This window comes from Canis aureus, chromosome 12 (assembly GCF_053574225.1).
Source record: "Canis aureus isolate CA01 chromosome 12, VMU_Caureus_v.1.0, whole genome shotgun sequence".
Taxonomy (NCBI): domain Eukaryota; kingdom Metazoa; phylum Chordata; class Mammalia; order Carnivora; family Canidae; genus Canis; species Canis aureus.
The window spans coordinates 4,072,306-4,093,270 of NC_135622.1; the positions used below are offsets into that span (position 1 = coordinate 4,072,306).

Genomic DNA, 20,965 nt, shown 5'->3' on the forward strand with positions numbered 1-20,965 from the left:
ACTCTTCTATCCTCCTCACTGTTTTACAGAGTATTTTTTCCATGAAGAAAGACCATATGAAAAATTATTTATTTTTTTGTAAATTGAGTAACTGATTTGCAAGTGAATAACATCTACAGACTAGAGGGCTTATGAATCAAATTTCTTTTAGTTGCAAGTGACAGAAACTTTTTTTTTTTCAAGTGACAGAAACTTAATTCAAACCAGCCTAAGCAAAAAAGAGAATTTTTTGCACATAACTAAGAAGGACACTGGGTATTCATGTTAACTGTAGCTGCATAGCAAACCATCCCAAAACTTAGTGGCATATAAAACCATCATTTTATTATGCATATGGACCCTATGAGTCAGGAATTCAGATAGGACACATAGGGTTGACTGATGTCTGCCCCCACAGTTCCTGGGGCCTCAGCTGGGAAGACTCAAAAGCTAAGGGTGACTGGATGGCTGAGGTCATCTGGGAATCTCTTATTCCTAGCAATTGAGACTGGTTGGCTTCTGGGACTTCAGCTGGAGCTGTTGACCTGACTCCCACACATGGCCTCTTCATGTGATTTCTTCTTGGCTTCTTCAAGCATGGTGTCTGGGTTCCAAAATCAAATGTTCCAGAATAAAACAATAGTGCATGAAATTTTTATGACTCAGCATTGAAAGTCACATGACATCACTCTACCATATTATTTTGGTCCAAGTGGTCACAAAGTTCTGCCCAAGTACAATGAAGGGGACACAGACACAACCACCACTAGATGAGAAGAGTGTCAATTTTGCAGCTTAATCAGAGTATGGCTGCTGGGATATATCAGCATGGCCATCCCTGAAAAATATAATCTTCCGCATTGGGATGGCTCTTGGATTCAAGCCAAGTGCCATAGGAACCAATGCCTCAGGGTCAGACAGAACTCAGGGCGACCTAATTCTTTTTCATCTGCCTTTCATTTTTGTTCATCTCTGCTTCTCTTTATCTATTAGCAAAAAACACCTTATTTTTCTCAGAATTCATATATTAATCTCAGGGCAGGACTTTGGCCCTCCATTGAGTCATGTGCCCATCACCTGGAACAATTAAAGTTGCCAGGAGAATGGAAAACTATATCCAAACCTAGATCCCATACCCAGGGCACATGTCAAAAGAAAGCTTTTGGGTAAACTATAAAAAGTAGCCAGTACAATCTACCACAGGCTTAAGTGAGCACTGGTATCAGCTTGGTATGTAGTTATGTTACTTCTCTCTTAGCGTCCTGTAGTTGTGGTGGTTCATGCCCTTCACCCGGCCATCTTCTTATCATGCCTTGTCCAGTTTGCTACATACCACCTCTCCCAGATTTGCTGGGCTTCCCATTGGAAAGAAAAGCTCCATGGCTCTTACAGCCACACTGGCTGGCTTTTTTCTGTCATCCCCTCTCACCACACCCGACCACTATGTTTCAGAGGGTCATTCCCACATAACACTTTACACCATCCTTCCAGTTGTAACTCCTTAGGCAGTTGTCACTCTGTTATCTGTGTCTCTCTTAATTTTCTCCAGTGCCCCCCACTCTTTCCTCAAAACGAAACTTAATTTTCCAGGGGTCCTTTTCCCCAGAAATCACTTCCTAGAGCCAACAGTTCAGAAATAATACAATAGGTTGGGAGATTGCATAGTAAAAAGACCAATCCTGAGTCATTAGCATCATCCAGTAGAAAAGGGGAGTGAGACTTGGGTCCTCTGCATTCCTGTTTAGCTGTAATCCTTAACGTGTCATTCAGTATGTTTTCGGCTGCAAGTAGAGAAAATTTAAAAATGCTTTAAACAAGGGGCACCTGGGTGACTCAGTCCGCTAAGCGTCTGCTTTTGGCTCGGGTATTGATCCCAGAGTCCCATGATCACTCAGTGTTGGTGTCAAGCTCCCTGCTCAGAGAGGAGTCTGCTTCTGCCTCTGACCCTCCCCCACCTTGTGCACGCGCGCTCTCTCTCTCTCTCTCTCTCTCAAATAAATAAAATCTTTAAAAAAGTAAAGTGCTTTAAATAGGAAATTTGTGACCTCAAACAAATAGCAAGATTAAGGTAGGGAGTTCCATGTTGATTAATTCAACAGCTTATTCATTTCATCAAGGATCAGATTCCTTCCATCTCTCTCTGCCACCTCAACATTTGGCTAACTCCTCCCATGGTGGCAAGATAGCTGCTGAGCTCCAAGCATCACGCAGGCACACGGCCACTTTGAGAAGCAGAAAATAGGAAATTTCTTCTTGTGTCTATCTGTAAAAGCAAAGAAATTGTAAAAGTCTTGCATCAGCTTTCTCTCATGTCTCATTGGCCGAAGGTGTATCGTCTAAACCAATCATTGGCAAAGGACCTAAAATTAGATTGATCCAAACTAATCAGGAGTTACTCATGGAGCTAAGAATAGTCCCTAGCATGGCTTGCCAGTAAATATGATAACACAATTGGGGCTCTGCTGAAAGAAAGAAGGGTATGAGGGAGAGAGTACAGGGGAATATGGATTCAGAGAAGCAGCCAGTTGTATCTGATGCACTTCTCTTCAACTTGATTTCTCTGACTGTAAACTAGAGATGATGCTACCCACAATCTACACATGGAGATGCTTTAAGAAATAAGATTTTGTAGGGTACACTTACAAAACAGTGGTGGTTCAGTCATTTAAGCATCCGACTCTTGATTGCGGCTCAGGTCATGATCTCAGGGTTGTGAGATCGAGCCTTGCATCGGGCTCTGCACTGGATATTGAGCCTGCTTAAGATTCTCTCTCTCCCTCTCCCTCCATCTCTCCCTCTTCTCTAAAAATAATAATAGTAATAAACAGTGAGGCACATGCTACAACATGGATGAGTCTCAAAGAAGAGCCAGAGAAACCAACAAGTCACAAAAGAACAAATATTGTATAATTCCAGTTATATGATTCCTAGAGTAGTCAAATTTATACAGAAAGCAGAATGGGGGATCCCTGGGTGGCGCAGCGGTTTAGCGCCTGCCTTTGGCCCAGGGCGCGATCCTGGAGACCCAGGATCGAATCCCACGTCGGGCTCCCGCTGCATGGAGCCTGCTTCTCCCTCTGCCTGTGTCTCTGCCTCTCTCTCTCTCTGTGACTATCATAAGTAAATAAAAAAAAAAAAAAAGAAAGAAAGCAGAATGGTAGCTGCCAGTGGCTGGAGGAAGAGGATATGAGGGGGGTTAGTGTGTTTAATGGGTATGGACTTTCAATTGGGAAGTTGAAGAAGTTCAACTTCTTCAACTTGGATGGTGGTGATGGTCGCACAACAATGAAAATATACTTATCGCCACAGAATCGTACACTTAAAAGTCGTTAGCATGGTAAGTTTTGGGGCGCCTGGGTGACCCAGTAGGTTAAGCGTCTGCCTTTGGCTCAGGTCATGATTGCAGGGTCCTGGAATGGAGCCCCATGTTGGGCTCCCTGCTCAGTGGGGAATCTGCTTCCCCCTCTGCCCCTCCCTCTGCTTGTGCTCTCTTGCTCTCTGTCAAATAAATAAAATCTTAAAAAAAAAAAAGAATGATAAGTTTTATGTTATGTCTATTTTATCACAATAAAAAAATCTAATATGCTATTTAAGATATACAATGAAGGAATTGCACTAAACTTGAAAAAGCCTATAATGAAAAGCAATATAAATTCATGGTTCTCTCTGATACCATTATGTTGAACTCTTGCCCACTTTGTGGGTGAGAATAATTTCCTTTTTTTTTTTCTTTTAAAGATTTTATTTATTTATTCATGACAAACACACAGAGAGAGGCAGAGACACGCAGAGGGAGAAGCAGGCTCCATGCAGGGAGCCCGTCGTGGGACTTGATCCTGGACTCCAGGACCATGCCCTGGGCTGAAGGCAGGTGCCAAACAGCTGAGCCATCCAGAGATCCCCAAGAATCATTTCTTAGCCTCAGCAATCACTTCTTTCCCTTTCGTGTGTCATCCTTCCCTCTTTTCTCAAACACACTGTTGTTTTGACTGACATACAGATCAAGAAATTCCATCCCCCAAAAGCTTCCTGCAAGGGAATCCCCTGCACAGAATGCAACCAACTGCAATACCCACTTACTTTCCCCTTGAGTTTACCTGCACCTTTCTTCCTTTGTCTCTCAGTCCTCTTTAGTACAGCTGGATCTCCCCACATCCATGCCAAGAGCCTTTGGGACAAGGAGGCAGAGAGAAAGACTCAGAGCCAGAGAGAAGCACACTTAGCACCAGCAGGTGTCGACAGCTCTAACAAAGTCTATTTACTGACAACACGTATCTACTAATATTTACTAATCTCTCAGATGTTTGCAAATGAGGCAAAGCTGTGAGGAGCTGTGCAGAGAAGTGACAGTTTTGTTTCCAACCCCAACACCCATTCATGGAGGGCCACGTCATTCCACTGGAAGCTACCAAAGCCCCACCCCATGTCCAGTGCCCAGAGCTGGGCAATTCTGTTATATAAACTTGTAATCAGAAGTCTCTGTTCATATTTAACCTACTCACTCGTAAGTCTTTTCCAAAAAATATAGATTGTGAAGATCTTCAACAGGAGCACCCGCCATTCCCTTAAATTCATGTCCCAGAGCGTAATCACATGATCAGAAAATTTCTCCTTACATGTAATCTTCTTCTTAAAATAGATTCTAGGCAAATGCCCTCCATTAAGCTTTGAATGCTGTGTGCCCTCCAAAGCACAAACATTGAACGTTAGCAGTTTTCTGCATTTAGTTCCTGATACCAGGCAAGTGCTCCAGGGCTCCCTTCAGGAATGATTTTGTTTAGTTCTATGATCCTGGTTAGTCATCTTGCAAAACACTCTGCCAGTTACAGGAAAGAGAATCCATTTCTGTTCAGCTGGCATTGACTGAGTATCCACAACATGTCAGGCACTGAGCCAGGGCTGGGGACATAGAGATAAATCATCAGCCCTGCCCTTTAGGAATTCTCATGTCTGGGGGGAGAGGCAGACATGAAAACAATTACTGTACAATGGGATAAGTTTTGTGCCAGCTGCTATGGGAGTGCTGATTAACAGTCTGGGGATTCTCTGGGGAGTCAGGGAAGACCTCACCAAACAGTGTCATTTGAGTGAGGTTTTGAAGGTTGAATAGAAGCTTGTTAGAAGGATAAGGGGAGGGAAAGAATGACAGGAAGAGGGAACAGCATATGCAAAAGCAGAAATGGTGAAAGACACAGTGTGTTTTGGAAACTCACAGGGTAGTAGAGGTCCAGAAATGAGGCTGAATGAGTAAGGCAGTGGGCAGCTTAATCCCATCACCCCTTCATGGCCCTGGGGTGGGGGCAAAAGAAATTGAAGCTCTACCTCTACTGCTGGTAATTAAGCAAGGTAATCTTTCCAGGTAAGTCTGTTCTATGGGTGGTCTAGAAGTTTTACAAAATTATAATCTACAATGGGAACTCTCTTTTCAAGGAATCAAGGTCTTTTATACATTTGAAAAGGCCCTTGGGCAGGTCATCTGGAATCTACAGGCTTTTGTGGTGATCGAAATGTGAGGGCAGCCCGGGTGGCTCAGCGGTTTAACACCGCCTTCAGCCCAGGGCCTGATCCTGGAGACCTGGTCCCACATTGGGCTTCCTGCATGGAGCCTGCTTTTCCCTCTGCCTCTCTCTTTCTCTCTGTGTCTGTCGTGAATAAATGAATAAAATTTTTTAAAAATGTATGAAATGTGATTATTGTTGATTGGAACTCTGGAGGATAAGCCAGGCCAGCACCCAGCTCTCCTCAACACCCTCACCAAACTTCCTCTCCTTTCCACACATTAATGTGTCCAGGCTGGTACTCTTCACCCAATGACACATGATAATCTGGGTTATTTAACCCTCTCAAGAAAAAAAAAAAAAAAATAGTGATGGCTTGGCTGAGCTCTTTGGAAACTTCCAGAACTAATTCTTTCCTGAGTAAGGCCTAACTAAACATGAGCAAAATAAACCAAAACTTCTCAAGTAGCTTTAGGAAATGTTGATCTAACCCATGAGCCTCACAAATAAGTTTTTAAAATCACCTTTTAGCCTGCCAAACTTTTTATCAGCCTGTAAAATGTTCCCAGCTCTTCTCAAAATTCTGCCTCTGATGATGTGAGCTTAGGCAACTTAAACTAGGACAGGGATGCATTTAAAATTTTTCATAAAATATTTACTTTCCTAGAATCCAATTTTTTTTTAGGCCTGGTCTTTCATCTTTTTGGTGCTAGACTTAATTTGCAAAATTGCTCCCTCGTCTCACCCCAACCTGGCTGGCAACCTGGCTGGCTGCCCTTAGCTAAAGAAGTGAGTTTGAAAAAAAAAAAAAAAAAGAAGTGAGTTTGGCCTTTACAACAGGGAAACTCTGGGGCCCTAGGCAAGGTCCAGGAGAAAGGCTGCTGCTTCTCTTCCTGTGGGGCCCACCATGGCCACCTGCCCAGGTGCTGGAGGACCTGCTGCCCTCTGGTGCCTACAACATGCGGTGCAGTGCTACCTTCACTTAGCAAACAAAACATCCTCTATTTTTCAGGTTTACTGAGTGAATGTGCTGCTCTGAAAGCGTTCCCCACAAGATCCATGTCATTTTAGAGCTGAAAGGGACCTTAGTCCAACCCCAATTTTGTTGGCTTTTTTTTTTTTTTTTTTTTTTTTTAAAGAGAAGGAGCCCAAGGATCAGAGAGATTGTGTTACTTGGTCAATGACACATCCCAGTTAGGGAAATAGTCTGGAATGAAACTCCCATCCTCACTGAAAGACAAGGAAGGAAGAGAAGAGTAGCCATTTGAAGTTTAGAAAGACATGATGATACTAAAAATTTGCAGACTTGGGATCCCTGGGTGGCGCAGCGGTTTGGCGCCTGCCTTTGGCCCAGGGCGCGATCCTGGAGACCCGGGATCGAATCCCACGTCGGGCTCCCGGTGCATGGAGCCTGCTTCTCCCTCTGCCTGTGTCTCTGCCTCTCTCTCTCTCTCTGTGACTATCATAAGTAAATAAATAAAAATTAAAAAAATTAAAAAAAAATTTGCAGACTTGGTGAGCCAGATGAACAGAGAAGATCTAATAGATTTCTCTCCACCTGTCAGTGACTCCCCCACCCCGTCTTCTGCTCCCCAAGGGAAATTGCTTCGTAAGTGCACACAGGCCTTGGATAAGGACCATCTCCTACTTTTTTTTTTTTTTTTTTGACATTTTCTTATGCCAAGGACACAGCATTCCAGTGTAGATCTAGATTGTTGTCCAAGCTTTCACCTTGAGTGACTCACCCCCACTCCCACCTCCACTTTGGGCCTCAATTTTCTCACCTGTAAAGTGAGGAAGTTCTATGGTTTTCTGCGGTCTCTTTGAGCAGTGATGGTTTATGATTGTCTGCCTCTTGGCCCACAAATAGTGGTGGCACTACTAAACTGGTGGCCACTTGAGGGCAGAGTCTGTATCTTTTCCTGTTCACATCCCAAAGCCCATGTCTCTACTTTTGACATATTAGATGCTTAAAAATATTTTTTTATTTAGATTGTCTTTTTTTTAAGATTTTATTTATTTGTTCATGAGAGACACACAGAGAGAGAGAGAGAGAGAGGCACAGACACAGACAGTGGGAGAAGCAGGCTCCATGCAGGGAACCCGACATGAGACTTGATCCCGGGTCTCCAGGATGGCACCCCCCCTGAGCTGAAGGCGGCGCTAAACCGCTGAGCCACCCGACCTGCCCAGATGCTCAAAAATATTAACAATAATTAGCATACTCAGTGTCTACTGTGTGCCAGACACATGACATGTGATCCTCCCACATGGCTTTGTGTTGACCACTGCCCCACCTGTGAGGTTATAAAGCACAGCACCAAAGCACAAGAGCTGTGGGATCAGATTGCCTATAACTGACCCCTGGTTCTACATCTCCTACCTATACATCCTTACTCTTTCTGTATATCCTCTTCCTTATCTGTAAAGTGGGAACTAATGGCAGTGCTGGGCACACTGTAAGCACTCAGTAAATGTTACTAGGTAGACATTATCATCTTGATTTTATGGATGAAGAAATTAAAGCTAAGAGAGGTTAAATAAGTTTTCCAAATCAACATGGCCAGTAAGTGATAGATCTAAGATTATAAGCAAGATCCAAAGCCCCCACTGAGCTTAGATTCTATGCTACAATATTCCCCTATGACTAACCCAGTATAAGAACAAATGAATGAATGAAATCCTTCATTGCTGGTGGCAATGCCAATAGCTGGCACTTGACTTTTCCATGGGGAAAGTATTAGGACTCAGGATGTGCCTCCTTCTCACTCCCTGGAGCCAACTAAGAGAAGATGAAAACAATTAAAAAAAAAGAAAACACAAGGGAAGTAAAGCGCCCTCTTCAGCACAGATGAGAATACAGGTTTCTTCTAAATCAGTAAAGACTTCTTGAGCATCTATCTACTTTGTGGCAGTAGTAGATTCAGGCATTGAAGGGATTAGAGATACCTCTGACCTTTAAAAGCTTGCGGTCTGGGACACCTGGGTAGCTCTGCGGTTGGGTGTCTACCCCAGGCTCAGAACATAATTCTGGAGTTCTGGGATCGAGTCCCGCATTGGGCTCCTGCATGGAGCCTGCTTCTCCTGTCTCTGCCACTCATGAATAAATAAAATCTTTAAAAAATAAATAAATAAAAGCTTGCAGTCTGGTTGGGGAAACAGACATATGCATTCTCTGGAATATAATATTTACACCTTAAAACAGGGTGATACAGATTATTTGTGTTGAGTTCAGAAAGGGAATACACAGCACAGGCTTGAGAATTCTGGGAAGACATTTTGGAAGAGGAACCCAGGCTCTCTTGAAGCATAAGTGACTTTCCTTGATGTTATCTTTCTTTTCTTGCCACGTCCTGCGTTCAGTTGATCAGTCACCAAGAACTATCTGATCTTTCCAAATGACTCTCACAGCAGTCCCTTCCTTACTTTCTAGCTCCATGGCCATTATTCCAGGTCAGTTTCATTACTTCATGCCTGGAGGGCCCTCACGGTCTGTTAACCTGTCTCTTTGCCACCAGCCTTTACTTTTTCAATCTGTGTCATCCGCTTCTTTGGGATTAGCCTTCATTCCCACTTCCCTTCAAGTAATCTTTATTTTTTTTTTTAAGGCTATTTTTTTTTAATTTTTATTTATTTATGATAGTCACAGAGAGAGAGAGAGAGGCAGAGACACAGGCAGAGGGAGAAGTAGGCTCCATGCACCGGGAGCCCGATGTGGGATTCGATCCCGGGTCTCCAGGATCGCGCCCTGGGCCAAAGGCAGGCGCCAAACCGCTGCGCCACCCAGGGATCCCTCAAGTAATCTTTATTGAGCACCTACTGTATGCCAGGTACTACTCTTCTATGCAATAGGGATTCAGTGCTGAACAAGACAGGCGAGGAAGATCCTTGCCCTCCCCCTACCTGAAACCTACATACTAGTTTTTTAAAAAACTCCATTGGAAAAAACAAACAAACAAACAAAACTCCATTGGAGACCTGTTGCTATGAAGTTAGAGTCCAGACTAGCCACTTCTCCCTCCTTCTAATCCTCCACTACTTTTCCAGCCAGACTCTTCAGTTATGCTCACCATCCCCCACACAGGCTGATTTTTTCTAACTCGGCTTTCTTTTTGCCCTTTCTCCTGGAACCTACCTGCTCAAATCCTTCAGGGTCTGCTTCTTTTTAAGACTTATTTATTTATTGGGATGCTTGGGTGGCTCAGTGGTTGAGCGTCTGCCTTCGGCTCATGATCCTGGGGTTCTGGGATCGAGTCCCCGCCATCAGGTTCCTCGCAGGGAGCCTGCTTCTCCCTCTGTCCATGTCTCTGTCTCTCTCATGAATAAATAAAATCTTAAAAAAAAAAAAAGATTTATTTGAAAGAGAGAGCACAGAGGGAGAGGGAGAAGCCGACTCCCTGCTGAGCAGGAAGCCTGATGTGGGGCCTGAGCTGAAGGAAGATAGACGATGCTTAACCCACTGAGCCACCCAGGTGCCCCCAGGGTCTGCTTCTAACCCCACATCCTCCCTACCCTTCTCTCACAGCACTACTTGCCTCTCACATTAACTTTCCACGTTTCCACCCCCACCCTCACCCCACCGACCCCTGCATCCACCTGGCAAGATTGTAAGCTTCTGGATTTTTCCTTTCTGACCTCCCTTTTAGCACCTGGCACAATACTGTACAAATGATAGGCTTCTTTATCATCCTCCCTTCTTTTTTAATTCCTAACAAAAACTAATATCTGTAAAGCACTTTATAAAGTGTTTTCATGTACATTATCTTCCAGATGCTAACACAATATTCTTGTGTCAGGAAATATCTAATGGGCTAACAGGTCAAAAGAGGAAGGCAGATCTGACTTCGGCTCAGATTGTGATCCTGGAGTCCCACATCAAGCTCCCTGCAGGGAGCTTGCTTCTCCCTCTGCCTGTGTCTCTGCCTCTCTCAGGAATAAATAAATAAAATCTTACAAAAAAAAAAAAAAAAAAAAGAGGAAGACATTCCAGGTGAAGGAAATAACACCAGAAAACATACAGAGACAGGAATGGTCCTCGCATGAGCAGAGGCAGCATGGGAAGCAGCCTTGCTGGAGGGAGAAGAATGAAGGCCACAGGAAATTTGGAAAATGAAAGGTCAAGGTAATAAAAAGCAAACAGAAAAACCATGCTGCCCTAGCTTGGTGAGTGTTTCAGAGTATTTATTGCTAGCCCTTTGCAAAGCTGTAGTAAGCGCCCATACAATTTTGTGCCCTACTTTTTGTCACTTAACATTCTAAGCACTGTTCCCTGATGCAACATAGTTTTCATAAAGGCCATTTGTAGTGCATGCACAATATTCCAGGGGGGTTGCATCCTCACGTACTTAACCCGTTTCTCTCTTGTCGGACACACTTCCCATTTTACACTGTTAGAAGAAGCATGGCAACAAACCTCTTGTGTTGAGAGAGGATAGAGAACAACCCAGATCTTTTTTTTTATTATTTATTTTATTTATTTTATTTTATTTATTTATGATAGTCACAGAGAGAGACACAGAGAGAGAGGCAGAGACACAGGCAGAGGGAGAAGCAGGCTCCATGCAGGGAGCCCGACGTGGGATTCGATCCCGTGTCTCCGGGATCGCGCCCTGGGCCAAAGGCAGGCGCTAAACCGCTGCGCCATCCAGGGATCCCCCAGATCTTTAGTGAGACCTCAAAATACTCTGTGAACACTTGCCAGGGCCTAAAGCATCTCTGACTTTCCACCCCCTGTTACCTGAACCATAAGACTGATCCTTTATTGCTTAAGCCAACTGGACTTGCAACCCACATTATCCCACTTGACACACTTGTCTCACTGCTATCACCCTACCTGAATCCTCAGTCTGAGGCTAGGTGGCTTGCACAGAGTAGGAGCTTAATGTGTATGAACTATCCATTCTTATACTGACCCGTGGTCTAATGGGATCTTCGTATTTTTATCAATTTTTTGAGCTTATCAATAAAAATCCTACATTTTCATCATCTTTGTCACTAATAATTCCTCATTCTTTTTGCTTTTTTTTTTTTTTAGGATTTTATTTATTTATTCATGAGAGACAGAGAGAGAGAGAGGCAGAGACACAGGCAGAGGGAGAAGCAGGCTCCATGCAGGGAGCCCAATGTGGGACTCGATCCCAGGTCTCCGCGATCACGCCCTGAGCCTAAGGCAGACGCCTAACCGTTGAGCCACCCAGGCATCCCTCTTTTGGCTTTCTTTAGTTTAATTAAGAATTCACATTTATATGAATTAAAATTTTTTTATTGAGGTGTAATTGACATATACCTTCACGACCTTTTAAAATTCTAAATTTTAAATCTGAGGATCTCCTCTCAGAGTTTTTTTTTCCTAGTTAGCTTGTAATATTTACTTTACTTGGAATTTATTTAGGTGTACTGTTCAAGAATAGAGCCTTTCCCCTTCCCCCCATCCCCCCAATTTTTTTTTCATCCCCCAAATTTTAACCAACTGTTCAAATGCCTTTCTCCTGATTTTTCTTTTTAAATCCTAATATAAAATTGGGTCTTTTTGCTTAGCCAGTCTGTTTAATTGATGTGTGAGCTATATGTTTTACTATCTGCCAAGGCTCATACTCCTCCCAATTAAGTTCTGTTTTCAACGTTTTCTTTGCCATCTCCCCTGTTTATTCTTCCAGATAAATTATACCCAATTCTAAATAGGATTCTGTTGGGATTTTTCACTGTATTACATGAAGCCTGAAAATAAGAAAGAATTGACATCTTTACAATTTTAACTATGCCACCCAGAGAACCTTTTCTTCATTGACTTTTCCCATATTTCTCAACAAAATTTGGTCATTGTCTTCATATTGATAATTGACATTTCCAATAAAGACGATTTCTATTTTTTTTTTTTTTAAGATTTATTTATTTGAGAGAGAGTGAGCACAGGGGTGGGGTGGGCAGAGAGAGAGAGAAAGAAACCCAAGTAGACTCTGCACTGAGCACAGAGCCCACTGAGCCGAAGTCAAGAGTCGGGACACTTAACCAACTGTGCCACAGAGGCACCCCAACTTCCAGGTATTTTATATTTCAGGGTGTTTTCCGATTGGGCTGTTACTGGTGTCTATGGGGGAAACTTGCCAACTGGATATCACAGTCCAGTTGACTCTCTGTCAGTGCATCCTTTTGTTTCTTGGCTGTGTCCCACCAAAGCCACACACAGACCTGAGTTCTGCCCTCTGGAGCCAGGCGGGGAGGAGGGTAGGTAAAACTGCCCCTCTCCCTACAGAAGAGATTTTCATCTTTGGAGACTGTCTTGTTTCCCAACAGCCTCTTTTTATCTGGACTGAATAACCTCAGCTGATAGGATGAACCTAGCATTTGGGAAAGATTCAAATGATGGTTGTAAGGAAGATGGGCTTGGGGTAGGAAAGACTGGGAAATTAGAGGACTGGCAGACGTTGCTTCTGAGGCAATCCAGCCTTCAAGACTGGCTGAGACAAGGCTGTAGACACAAGAAGAGGCAAGTCTGAGGGATTTTTCAAACTAGGAGACATTAGGACATGTTGACCAACTGGACACAAAGGACAAAGGAATGGAAAGAAGAATCAAAGATGGCTTTAAAGTCTCTAGTCTCAGGGTATCTGGGTGGCTCAGGTCATGATCCCAGGTCATGATCCCAAGACCCCATCAGGCTGCCTGCTCAGGGAGTCGGCTTCTCCCTCTCCCTGACGCGCCCCCTGCTTGTGCTCTGTCAAGGAAATTAAAAAAAAAAAAAAAAAAAAAAAAAAATCTCAAGTCTCTAGCCTGAATCACTGAAGAGAGTGACTGTTTACAAACATAAAGTATAGAATAGGGGAGATATTTTGGAAGGTAGTCAATTTCTGTCCTCCTTATCCTAAGATTACAATATATTCAAGGAGAGAGGTCAGCCCTCTAGACCAGTTGTGAGATAATAGAAAAAATTATATATATTAGTCTCAGCTCCCAGTTCTGGCACAGAGCTCTGACAACTCCTGTAATTTCCTAAGTGATAAGAGCATGAGGAATATTTCTTGCTCTAATTACTTGGTCTTTGGCCCTGGCTCCTAACACAGGGCTCCTGGAAACCTTGTGAATTCCTAAGGGATAAAAGAACACCAGAAGCATCGTTGTTCTAGTGAGGCGACTCTGGGCAAGCTCATGGATGAGGGCTGGTCCCCAGAAAGACCAAGCCATGATTAGAAACTTAGCATTTGCAGCCTCATCCCCCATTCTTCAGAGAGGGGAGGGCCTGGAAATGGAATTAATAACTGACCATGCCTATTTGAGAAAGCTTTCAAAAACCAATAGTATAGGGTTCCAAGAACTTTCAGGCTGCCAAACACCAGGAGAGTGATGCACTCCAACTCCATGGGGACAGAGGCTTCTGCACTTGGGACCTTCCCAGACCACACCCTAGGTATCTCTCTCTTCACCTGGCTGTTCATCTGTATCTTTTATCATGTCCTGTGATAAACTGGAAACTTAAATGTTTCCCTGAGTTCTGTGATCCACTCTAGCAAATTCATCGAAGCTAATGAGGGGGTTGTGGGAACTTCCAGTTTGTAGCCAAGTCAGACAGAAGTTGTAGGCACCTGGGGGACCTGCTACTTGTGACTGGCATCTGCAGTGGGGGGCAGCCTTGTGGACTGAGTCCTTATCCTGAGGGACAGGATGGACACGTGTCTCCAGGCAAATCATGTCAGAATGGAGTTAAATTGCAAGACACCCAGCAGGTGTCCTCAGTGGTTTGGTATGGGGGAAAATCCTACACGTTTGGTGACCAGGAGTGTCAGAAGTGAAGTGTCCTGGGGGACCTGGATGGCTCAGCTCACGCACCAACCAACACACACACACACACACACACACACACACACACACTCACACACATGTAAATAGACGTAAAATAGGTTGAAGGGTCCCCAGACTCCTGTAGACATAGTACCCAGCATAGTGGGGAGTGGGAGGAAAGGCCTAGATGTCTACGCAGCACTGAATTGACAGATTAAGTGATGAGGGTGAATGGCTTCATTCCTCCCTAGCTGTCATCTGAGATCCTGTGTTCTACAACTTGGTGACTAACACCTTGTCAGGAAATTAATTATCCCGTCACCATCTACCCTCAGTCCTGTGTCCTGAAAGGCTCCAGAAGAAGAGAAGATTCCAGCAGAAAGGCCACACACATTTCAGAGTTCAAAGAAGTCTCACTGCCAACTCTCTGCACAGGTGGAGCTCGAAATCACTTACCTGTAAAAAACAACTTTGTCTTCAGTCTGGAGAAAGAGGGTCTGGAAGGTATTTAGGTCTCCAACTTTGAGTTTCAAGACCATGGCGCTTAGAACTGGAGCATGGAAGACAGGACACAGTTTCTCCTTGTGAAGCCAGAGTACTAAATCAAAGCATGGAAAAGAAGCCAACCGCCCTAGGCTAACATCTGCTGTCAGGTCAGAGCCTGAAGAAGCCCAGGCCCTGGCTCTGCCACTTGGCATTGAGGAACAAAGGAGCCCAGGGATTACTTGAAGCCCCACAAAAAACAGCAACACCTCCCGAAGATCTCCTTAAAGCTGCTTCAGAACCCCAAGGGATGCTACCCTTCTCGTCAATTAAGTTGTTTTAAGCTGTATCTTATCAGAGCATCTTTCCAAGGTAAATCTTGGAACACTTCATGGTGAAAGATTCTTTTGAATAGAGATGAAGATGCACAAATCACCTTTGGGCTTTAGAAATTTAGTTTAGTTGTTTTTTTTTTTTTTTTTTTTAGAAATTTAGTTTTTTTAAAAAGTTGCTGTGGGACGCCTTGGTGGCTCAGCAGTCGAGTGTCTGCCTTTGGCTCAGGGTGTGATCCTCGGGTCCTGGGATCAAGTCCTGTGTCCGGCTCCCTGTAGGGAGCCTACTTCTCCCTCTGCCTGTGTCTCTGCCTCTCTTGTGAATAAATAAAATCTTTAAAAAAAAATAAAATTTTAAAGTTGGGCGGCGGGCAGCCCCGGTGGCGCAGCGGTTTAGCGCCGCCTGCAGCCCAGGGTGTGATCCTGGAGACCCTGGATTGTGTCGGGCTTCTCTGTATGATGCCTGCTTCTCCCTCTGCCTGTGTCTCTGCCTGTCTCTATGAATAAATAAAATAAAAATCTAAAAAAAAAAAAATAAAGTTGGGCGGCAGGTCCGTGTGGGGTGGGCGGACAGAGGGGGGACAAAAAAAAAGAAAAATTTAAAGTTGCCATGGGTGGGGGGATGCAATCATTAAATAGGTGATGAGCACTGGGTGTTGTATGGAAGTGTTGAATCACTGAATTGTACACTTGAAACACTTGAAACGAATACCACACCATATATTAACTGGAATTTAAATAAAAATGAAAATAAGTAAAAATTTAAAAAGTTGCCATGCACCTCTTGGGGACATGCCATGTCAGGCCTTTTCTATTTGCAGAAGGGGACATGTGAAGAGACACAGGAATAGGGGCTCTTGCTCAGAAAGCAAGGAGTGCTCCTGCAAGCTGCTTTCCCACGTTGGGGCCAATGCACCAGATCTGCAGGAAGCTGGCTGCTGACAGTTGCGTGTCCGGGCAGCTCTCAGCATCCAGCTCAAAGAAACAGACCTTGATGGCAAAGGTCCCAGGCAAGCAGATTCAATCTTCCGTCCACAAAATACTCAAGCAGCGCAGAAGAATTGGCTTACCAGTGACCTAACACAGGTAATAAACAGGTTGCTGAAATCAGGAGCAGCTTGCTCACCTCGCCCTTCCTCAGGCTCTGGGCTTTATCACCCTCCTCCTGTCGCTGCTCTCCATAGAAAAGGTATAAATAAACCACCTTTCTGACTACTTCCTCTTCCCATAGACCCTCCTTAGCCCCTGGAGCAAGCCCCTGCTCCTTTACATGGTGATACAATCAAACTGTGGCAAATGTCCAGCAGAGGCATATTTTGGTTCAAGGACTCTCAGAACTCCAGTTCTGGTCTCCAGACCACTTCATCACCTCCAGTCTAAGTCTCTGCTCACCCCACCAAGCCCTCAAGGCCAGGGTTGAGAGCCTCCCTTTCCAGTATGGCAGTACACTCACTCCTGCCTTCCAGCCTTGCAAGTCTTGGCGCCACAGGCAACCCCACCCTGCTTCCACCCTCTTCATACTTTGTGAAAAGCACAGTCTATATAGGCCCATGCCAATCAAGACTGTAAAAGAAGAGAACAGAACCTTGGGCAGTTAGAAGACACAATCAGGTCTGGAATGGAAGGTCTCCATCCAATGCATTCTGAAACCTGGGGTGTGAATCAGCTGATGAGCAGAAGAGGGAAGAAAAGTCCTAAGTGAAAAATTTCCATTCTCTGCATTGAAGGAGAAAGGGGAGCTAGGAGGAAGTGGCCAGGGATAAAAAGGCCGCATTTCTAGTTCCTTTGGTCTAGAAAGGATTCACGTAAATTTGGCTATTCCCCAGGGGGCTGCAGTCAACTGCATTCTTGGCAGAAAGAAAGAAAAAGATCAGTGGACTAATTGAACGGTGCTCAGAGAAAGCCAAACAGGAAACCCTTAACCGGCTCCTGTCAGCATTTCCAGAGTGCTTGGCGTTTCTGCAAAGGATGTGGAGTGACTCTACTTCCTCCTGTGCTGCCTGGTGAATTTCTAAGCGGTCAAAGGACCTCTGCTGTGACCAATTCCTCCAGTGAGGAGCACTCACACTGGCCAGGCATAGGGCGCACAGTCCACCACCCCAGACAAGTTCAAAGTTAGGGACCATCTCCTACAATGAAGACTCAGACCACAAAGCTGAGCTGCTTAAGAGGGACATTCTAACTCCTCTGAACGCCACAAAGTCCTGTGGTTCGGGTGTCTGGTCCACACCTTCCAGATGCAGACAGCCAGGTGGCCATCTTCAACGGGCACTAAAATCATGTTCTTTCATCCTCCCAGAAAAGTTGGGGGTGGTGGGAGGTGGGGTAGGGGAACAGGCCAGCAGTGCAAAGAGACACATTAACAATTTTATTAAGTTTGCCATACAAAGAATATGCCATGGGAAAAAAACATCAGAACCAGAGGGCCTATCGAAATCATCTGGTCTGATCCCCTCATTTTACAGATGAGGAATGTGGGTGAGGAACACCAGAACAGCATTCTGGACAGTGCCAGCACGTCAGCCCCGTCCTGATACACGACACACAGAGATCAGTCTTCTAGGTTTTGAGCCAAGTAGAACCTGAAGACTTGATGCATGTTTACTCTGAATGTTTCTGTGCCCCACAATACCACATTCTGATGGTTATCTCCTTCTGGAGGCTGCAGGAAGAGCCCTAAGGAAAACACGATGAGTGTCAGGGTCACTCAGAGCCGGGAACACAGAGTGATTGTGGAGCAGAGGGTGCAGAGGGTTTAGGGGAAGAATTCAATCACTCCCCCCAAAGAGTCCTGATCACCCCTTTCCCCCAGACAACATACAGTCAGACCCCAAAGCCTCAGGGTAAATATGTTTGCCCTCCTGAGGGTCAGATCAGGTTTGGAGGAGGAAGGAAGAGATGCAGGTAGAAGAAAAAGAAAAAGGTTTACTTCCATTGGGAACACATTTTTCTCAGCATGGAGCAAATCCAAACACCACAAGAGAAGGCTGTAAGACTCTGGTATTAAATCAATTGTGAGATGTATGGAAAAGCACCAATAATTTAGTAAAATAAATACAATCAGAGTTTCACAAAGATTGATATAACCCAGCGAAAACAGTTTTTAGGCTTTTGAGCAAGAAGACTGAGGTGTATCCTGCACTCACTGCATCTTAGGAGGAAACCCGAAAAGATGTTGGGAGCCTTCCCAGCAGAGAGAAGTCATACACGACTATCCTTGGCCCTACAGTATCTGTCCACTAAGAGCTACTCCTGGAATGTACATTTCCTTCTCCCAGGAAGACCAGGCTGGCCAGTCAAAGCTGAGGCTCACTGACTTGGCCCAGACCATGACAGGTCCCCCATGTCAATCTGCAGGCCTGGGTGGCAGGGCTGAGGGTGGAGCAAGTAGAAAAACAAACAATGTGTTACTAAGAACTGATCTGTGTTTGTAGAGGGAACTTCATTCCCCCGGGGACACCCTCCCAGTGAGGTGGACATCGGTGCCTCTGGCTTTTAGGGGGAGGCAAATATTGTCACCTCTCCTGACCCAGCGAGGGGGTGGGTTCGGAGGCAGCTGACCCCAGGCTACAAGAGAAGGGAGGCCACTACAGGGGAAAAACAGGAACGAGAAAATAAGGATATTGCCCTGGCTCTTGCTGGCGGGTTCACGTCCTCCCAGGGGCTGTAGCGACCAGGAGCTGTTCATCCTCTGTCGGCCCAGCATCCCAGGGACAGGAGTTTGGAAACAGCAGGACGCATGAACCGCAAGCCCTCAGCGTAGCCAGGGACTAGTCAGGAAGTCAAAGTCAGGGAAACGGCCTACAGGGGTGTTGGGCTTCTCCATAGGCGAGAGGCGGCGGCAGCAGCAGCAGTGTTCGGCTCCTTCGCTCATGTTTCCACCACTCGGATGAGAGGCATGGGCTTACTCGGGCTGGGGGGCTTGGATATCCTCCCACTGAAAGAGAGTCAGAAGCAGCGAGTGCGGCCTGTCGCCCACCCTGCACACAGTCCCCTCTCCCACGGGTGCCCCCGGGTGCCCCCCTCAGCATCCTCTCTGGCGCAGCACCTGCTGCCAACGTCTGAGTGACGATTGGGGGAGGGAGGAACAGGGATGGTGACAACACAGAGAGCAGTGAAACAGCTGAGAAGTGGGCAGAGCTGGGATTCTTGTTTTTTTCCCAAAGGCTGGGACCTTTCTGTCAATCTCTTAGAAACAAAAGGCCCCTCTCTGGAAATACACACTTGTTGCACCTTTGTAATTTTTGCAAACCATTTCAGAGGGCCCAGACTCATCTAGAGGCTGCTCGTGGGCCTCCTTGGGGTTGTGCTGTCAGGCTTTACTCTGACCTGGTTAGAGAATGGCTCAGATGGAGAACAGGTCAGACGAGACACTGGAGCCTAAGTGGGATTTACAGGAGCCTTGTCCTGGCCTCAGCACTAAAGGTCCCCTGCCCATGGTTCTGTGCCTCTTCCATCATTCCTCACCTAGGCCCCAGCACCCACATGCCTGCTCACCTGCCCAGGTTCTCGGTCTTGGTCCAGGTCTGGGTGCTAAAGTGGCCATGACTGATTTGCTTTTCTATCAGGTGTTCCATCCGGTCATGCATCTCTAAGTTCTGTAATACAAGTTGTGGAGGCAGGGGTGGCCATTTGCTGGCTAGCCATTTGTGACATTTCACTAGCTCACTTGGGCTCTCTGCCTCTGTTTGTGCCACTGTCACTGCCACCCCTACCATGCATGCCACAGCCAGGGTGCCCTCTGCCCTCATCCCTCGTCTTCACACCACTCTGGATCATCCTCTTCCTCTGGTTGCCACTCCTGCTCTCCTTCCCTCAAGGACTGAGTACAATACTGATCGTTCCCTGCTGTCCTCCCCAGCTTCTGGGAAAGGCAGAAGGTAGACTAAGAACTTATGAGCTGGTATGCCTGGGTGGCTCAGCAGTTGAGTGTCTGCCTTTGGCTTAGTGTATGATCCTGGGGTCCCAAGATCGAGTCCCACATCAGGCTCCCTGCATAGAGCCTCCTTCTCCCTCTGCCTATGTCTCTGCCTCTCTCTGTGTGTGTCTCTCATGAATAAATAAATAAAATCTTAAAAAAAAAAAAAAAGGAAAAAAAACTCATGAGCTGGTCAAAAACACCTTAGCTGTGGAGAAGACAAGACCACTCCTCCAGAATGCCTCCTCCTCACAGCCAGCTCCATTGGCACCTCCTCTGCTAAGCTTGTGGCACATGGCTCACATGGTGACAATGTGCCACTTCAGGGTGGGGACAGATTTTATCACTGTGACTCCCTGAAGGTTTTCAGACAACACTGACTCAGCTGAACTGAACAGCAACAATCATCCCAGATCCTCACTTCTAAGCAGCAGGCACACAGGACAAAGACGCCTCTGGAAACTCTCCCTCTCTATGTCTATGTAGAGTTCTGTCTTTTGAGATTCTGCTCCCTTCCCAGGGCTGCCCAGTGCACAGACCTCTGCTTCCAGGTAGGCGATTTTCTCCTTAAGCTCCTGGATGGTGGTGTCCTTTGACTGGACCACAGCTTTTGAATTCTGGAGCTACAAAGATGTGGGAGACGATGGGGTTCATTTTGAAATGACTCAGTACACACTCATCGAACTTTGCCCTGCTGCTGTGGAGCCAGCAGAGACATAAGGCAGACTTTTGCACCTCCCACATAACTTGCTTAGGCTTTTCCATAGTAGCCTCATTTCGGTCAATACTGAGCTCCTGATTATCCCAGGTGTGAGGGGAGGCTGTGAGAAGACCACCCAGATGATCCCCGGGAAGTACAAATTATTTATTCATTTAATAAATATTTGTTGACTTCTCCCTCTGCCTATGTCTCTGCCTCTCTCTCTCTCTCTCTCTCTCTCTCATGAAAAGAAAATATTTGTTGACTGTTTACTATGTAA

The 20,965-nt window shown here is 45.5% G+C and overlaps 1 protein-coding gene and 1 long non-coding RNA gene across 4 annotated transcripts in view; both read right to left on the reverse strand.

The window, feature by feature from the left end:
- Positions 1 to 298: 298 nt before the first annotated feature.
- On the reverse strand, positions 299 to 4,474 carry LOC144280339 (uncharacterized). The gene is made up of 3 exons (XR_013348769.1): positions 4,077 to 4,474; positions 2,025 to 2,242; positions 299 to 1,760 (listed from the first exon to the last, which is right to left on the reverse strand). It is a non-coding gene; the product is annotated as an uncharacterized LOC144280339 (long non-coding RNA).
- Positions 4,475 to 17,412: 12,938 nt separating this feature from the next.
- Positions 17,413 to 20,965, reverse strand: part of TUFT1 (tuftelin 1) — a 48,675-nt gene continuing 45,122 nt past the window's right edge. For all 3 annotated transcript variants that reach the window (XM_077842256.1, XM_077842257.1, XM_077842258.1), the window contains 3 exons: positions 20,525 to 20,608; positions 19,565 to 19,665; positions 17,413 to 19,004 (listed from right to left, as the gene is read on the reverse strand). In XM_077842256.1, the coding sequence (XP_077698382.1) occupies positions 18,938 to 19,004; positions 19,565 to 19,665; positions 20,525 to 20,608 (252 nt within the window). In that variant the 3' untranslated portion in view covers positions 17,413 to 18,937. The remainder of the gene's footprint in view (positions 19,005 to 19,564; positions 19,666 to 20,524; positions 20,609 to 20,965) is intronic.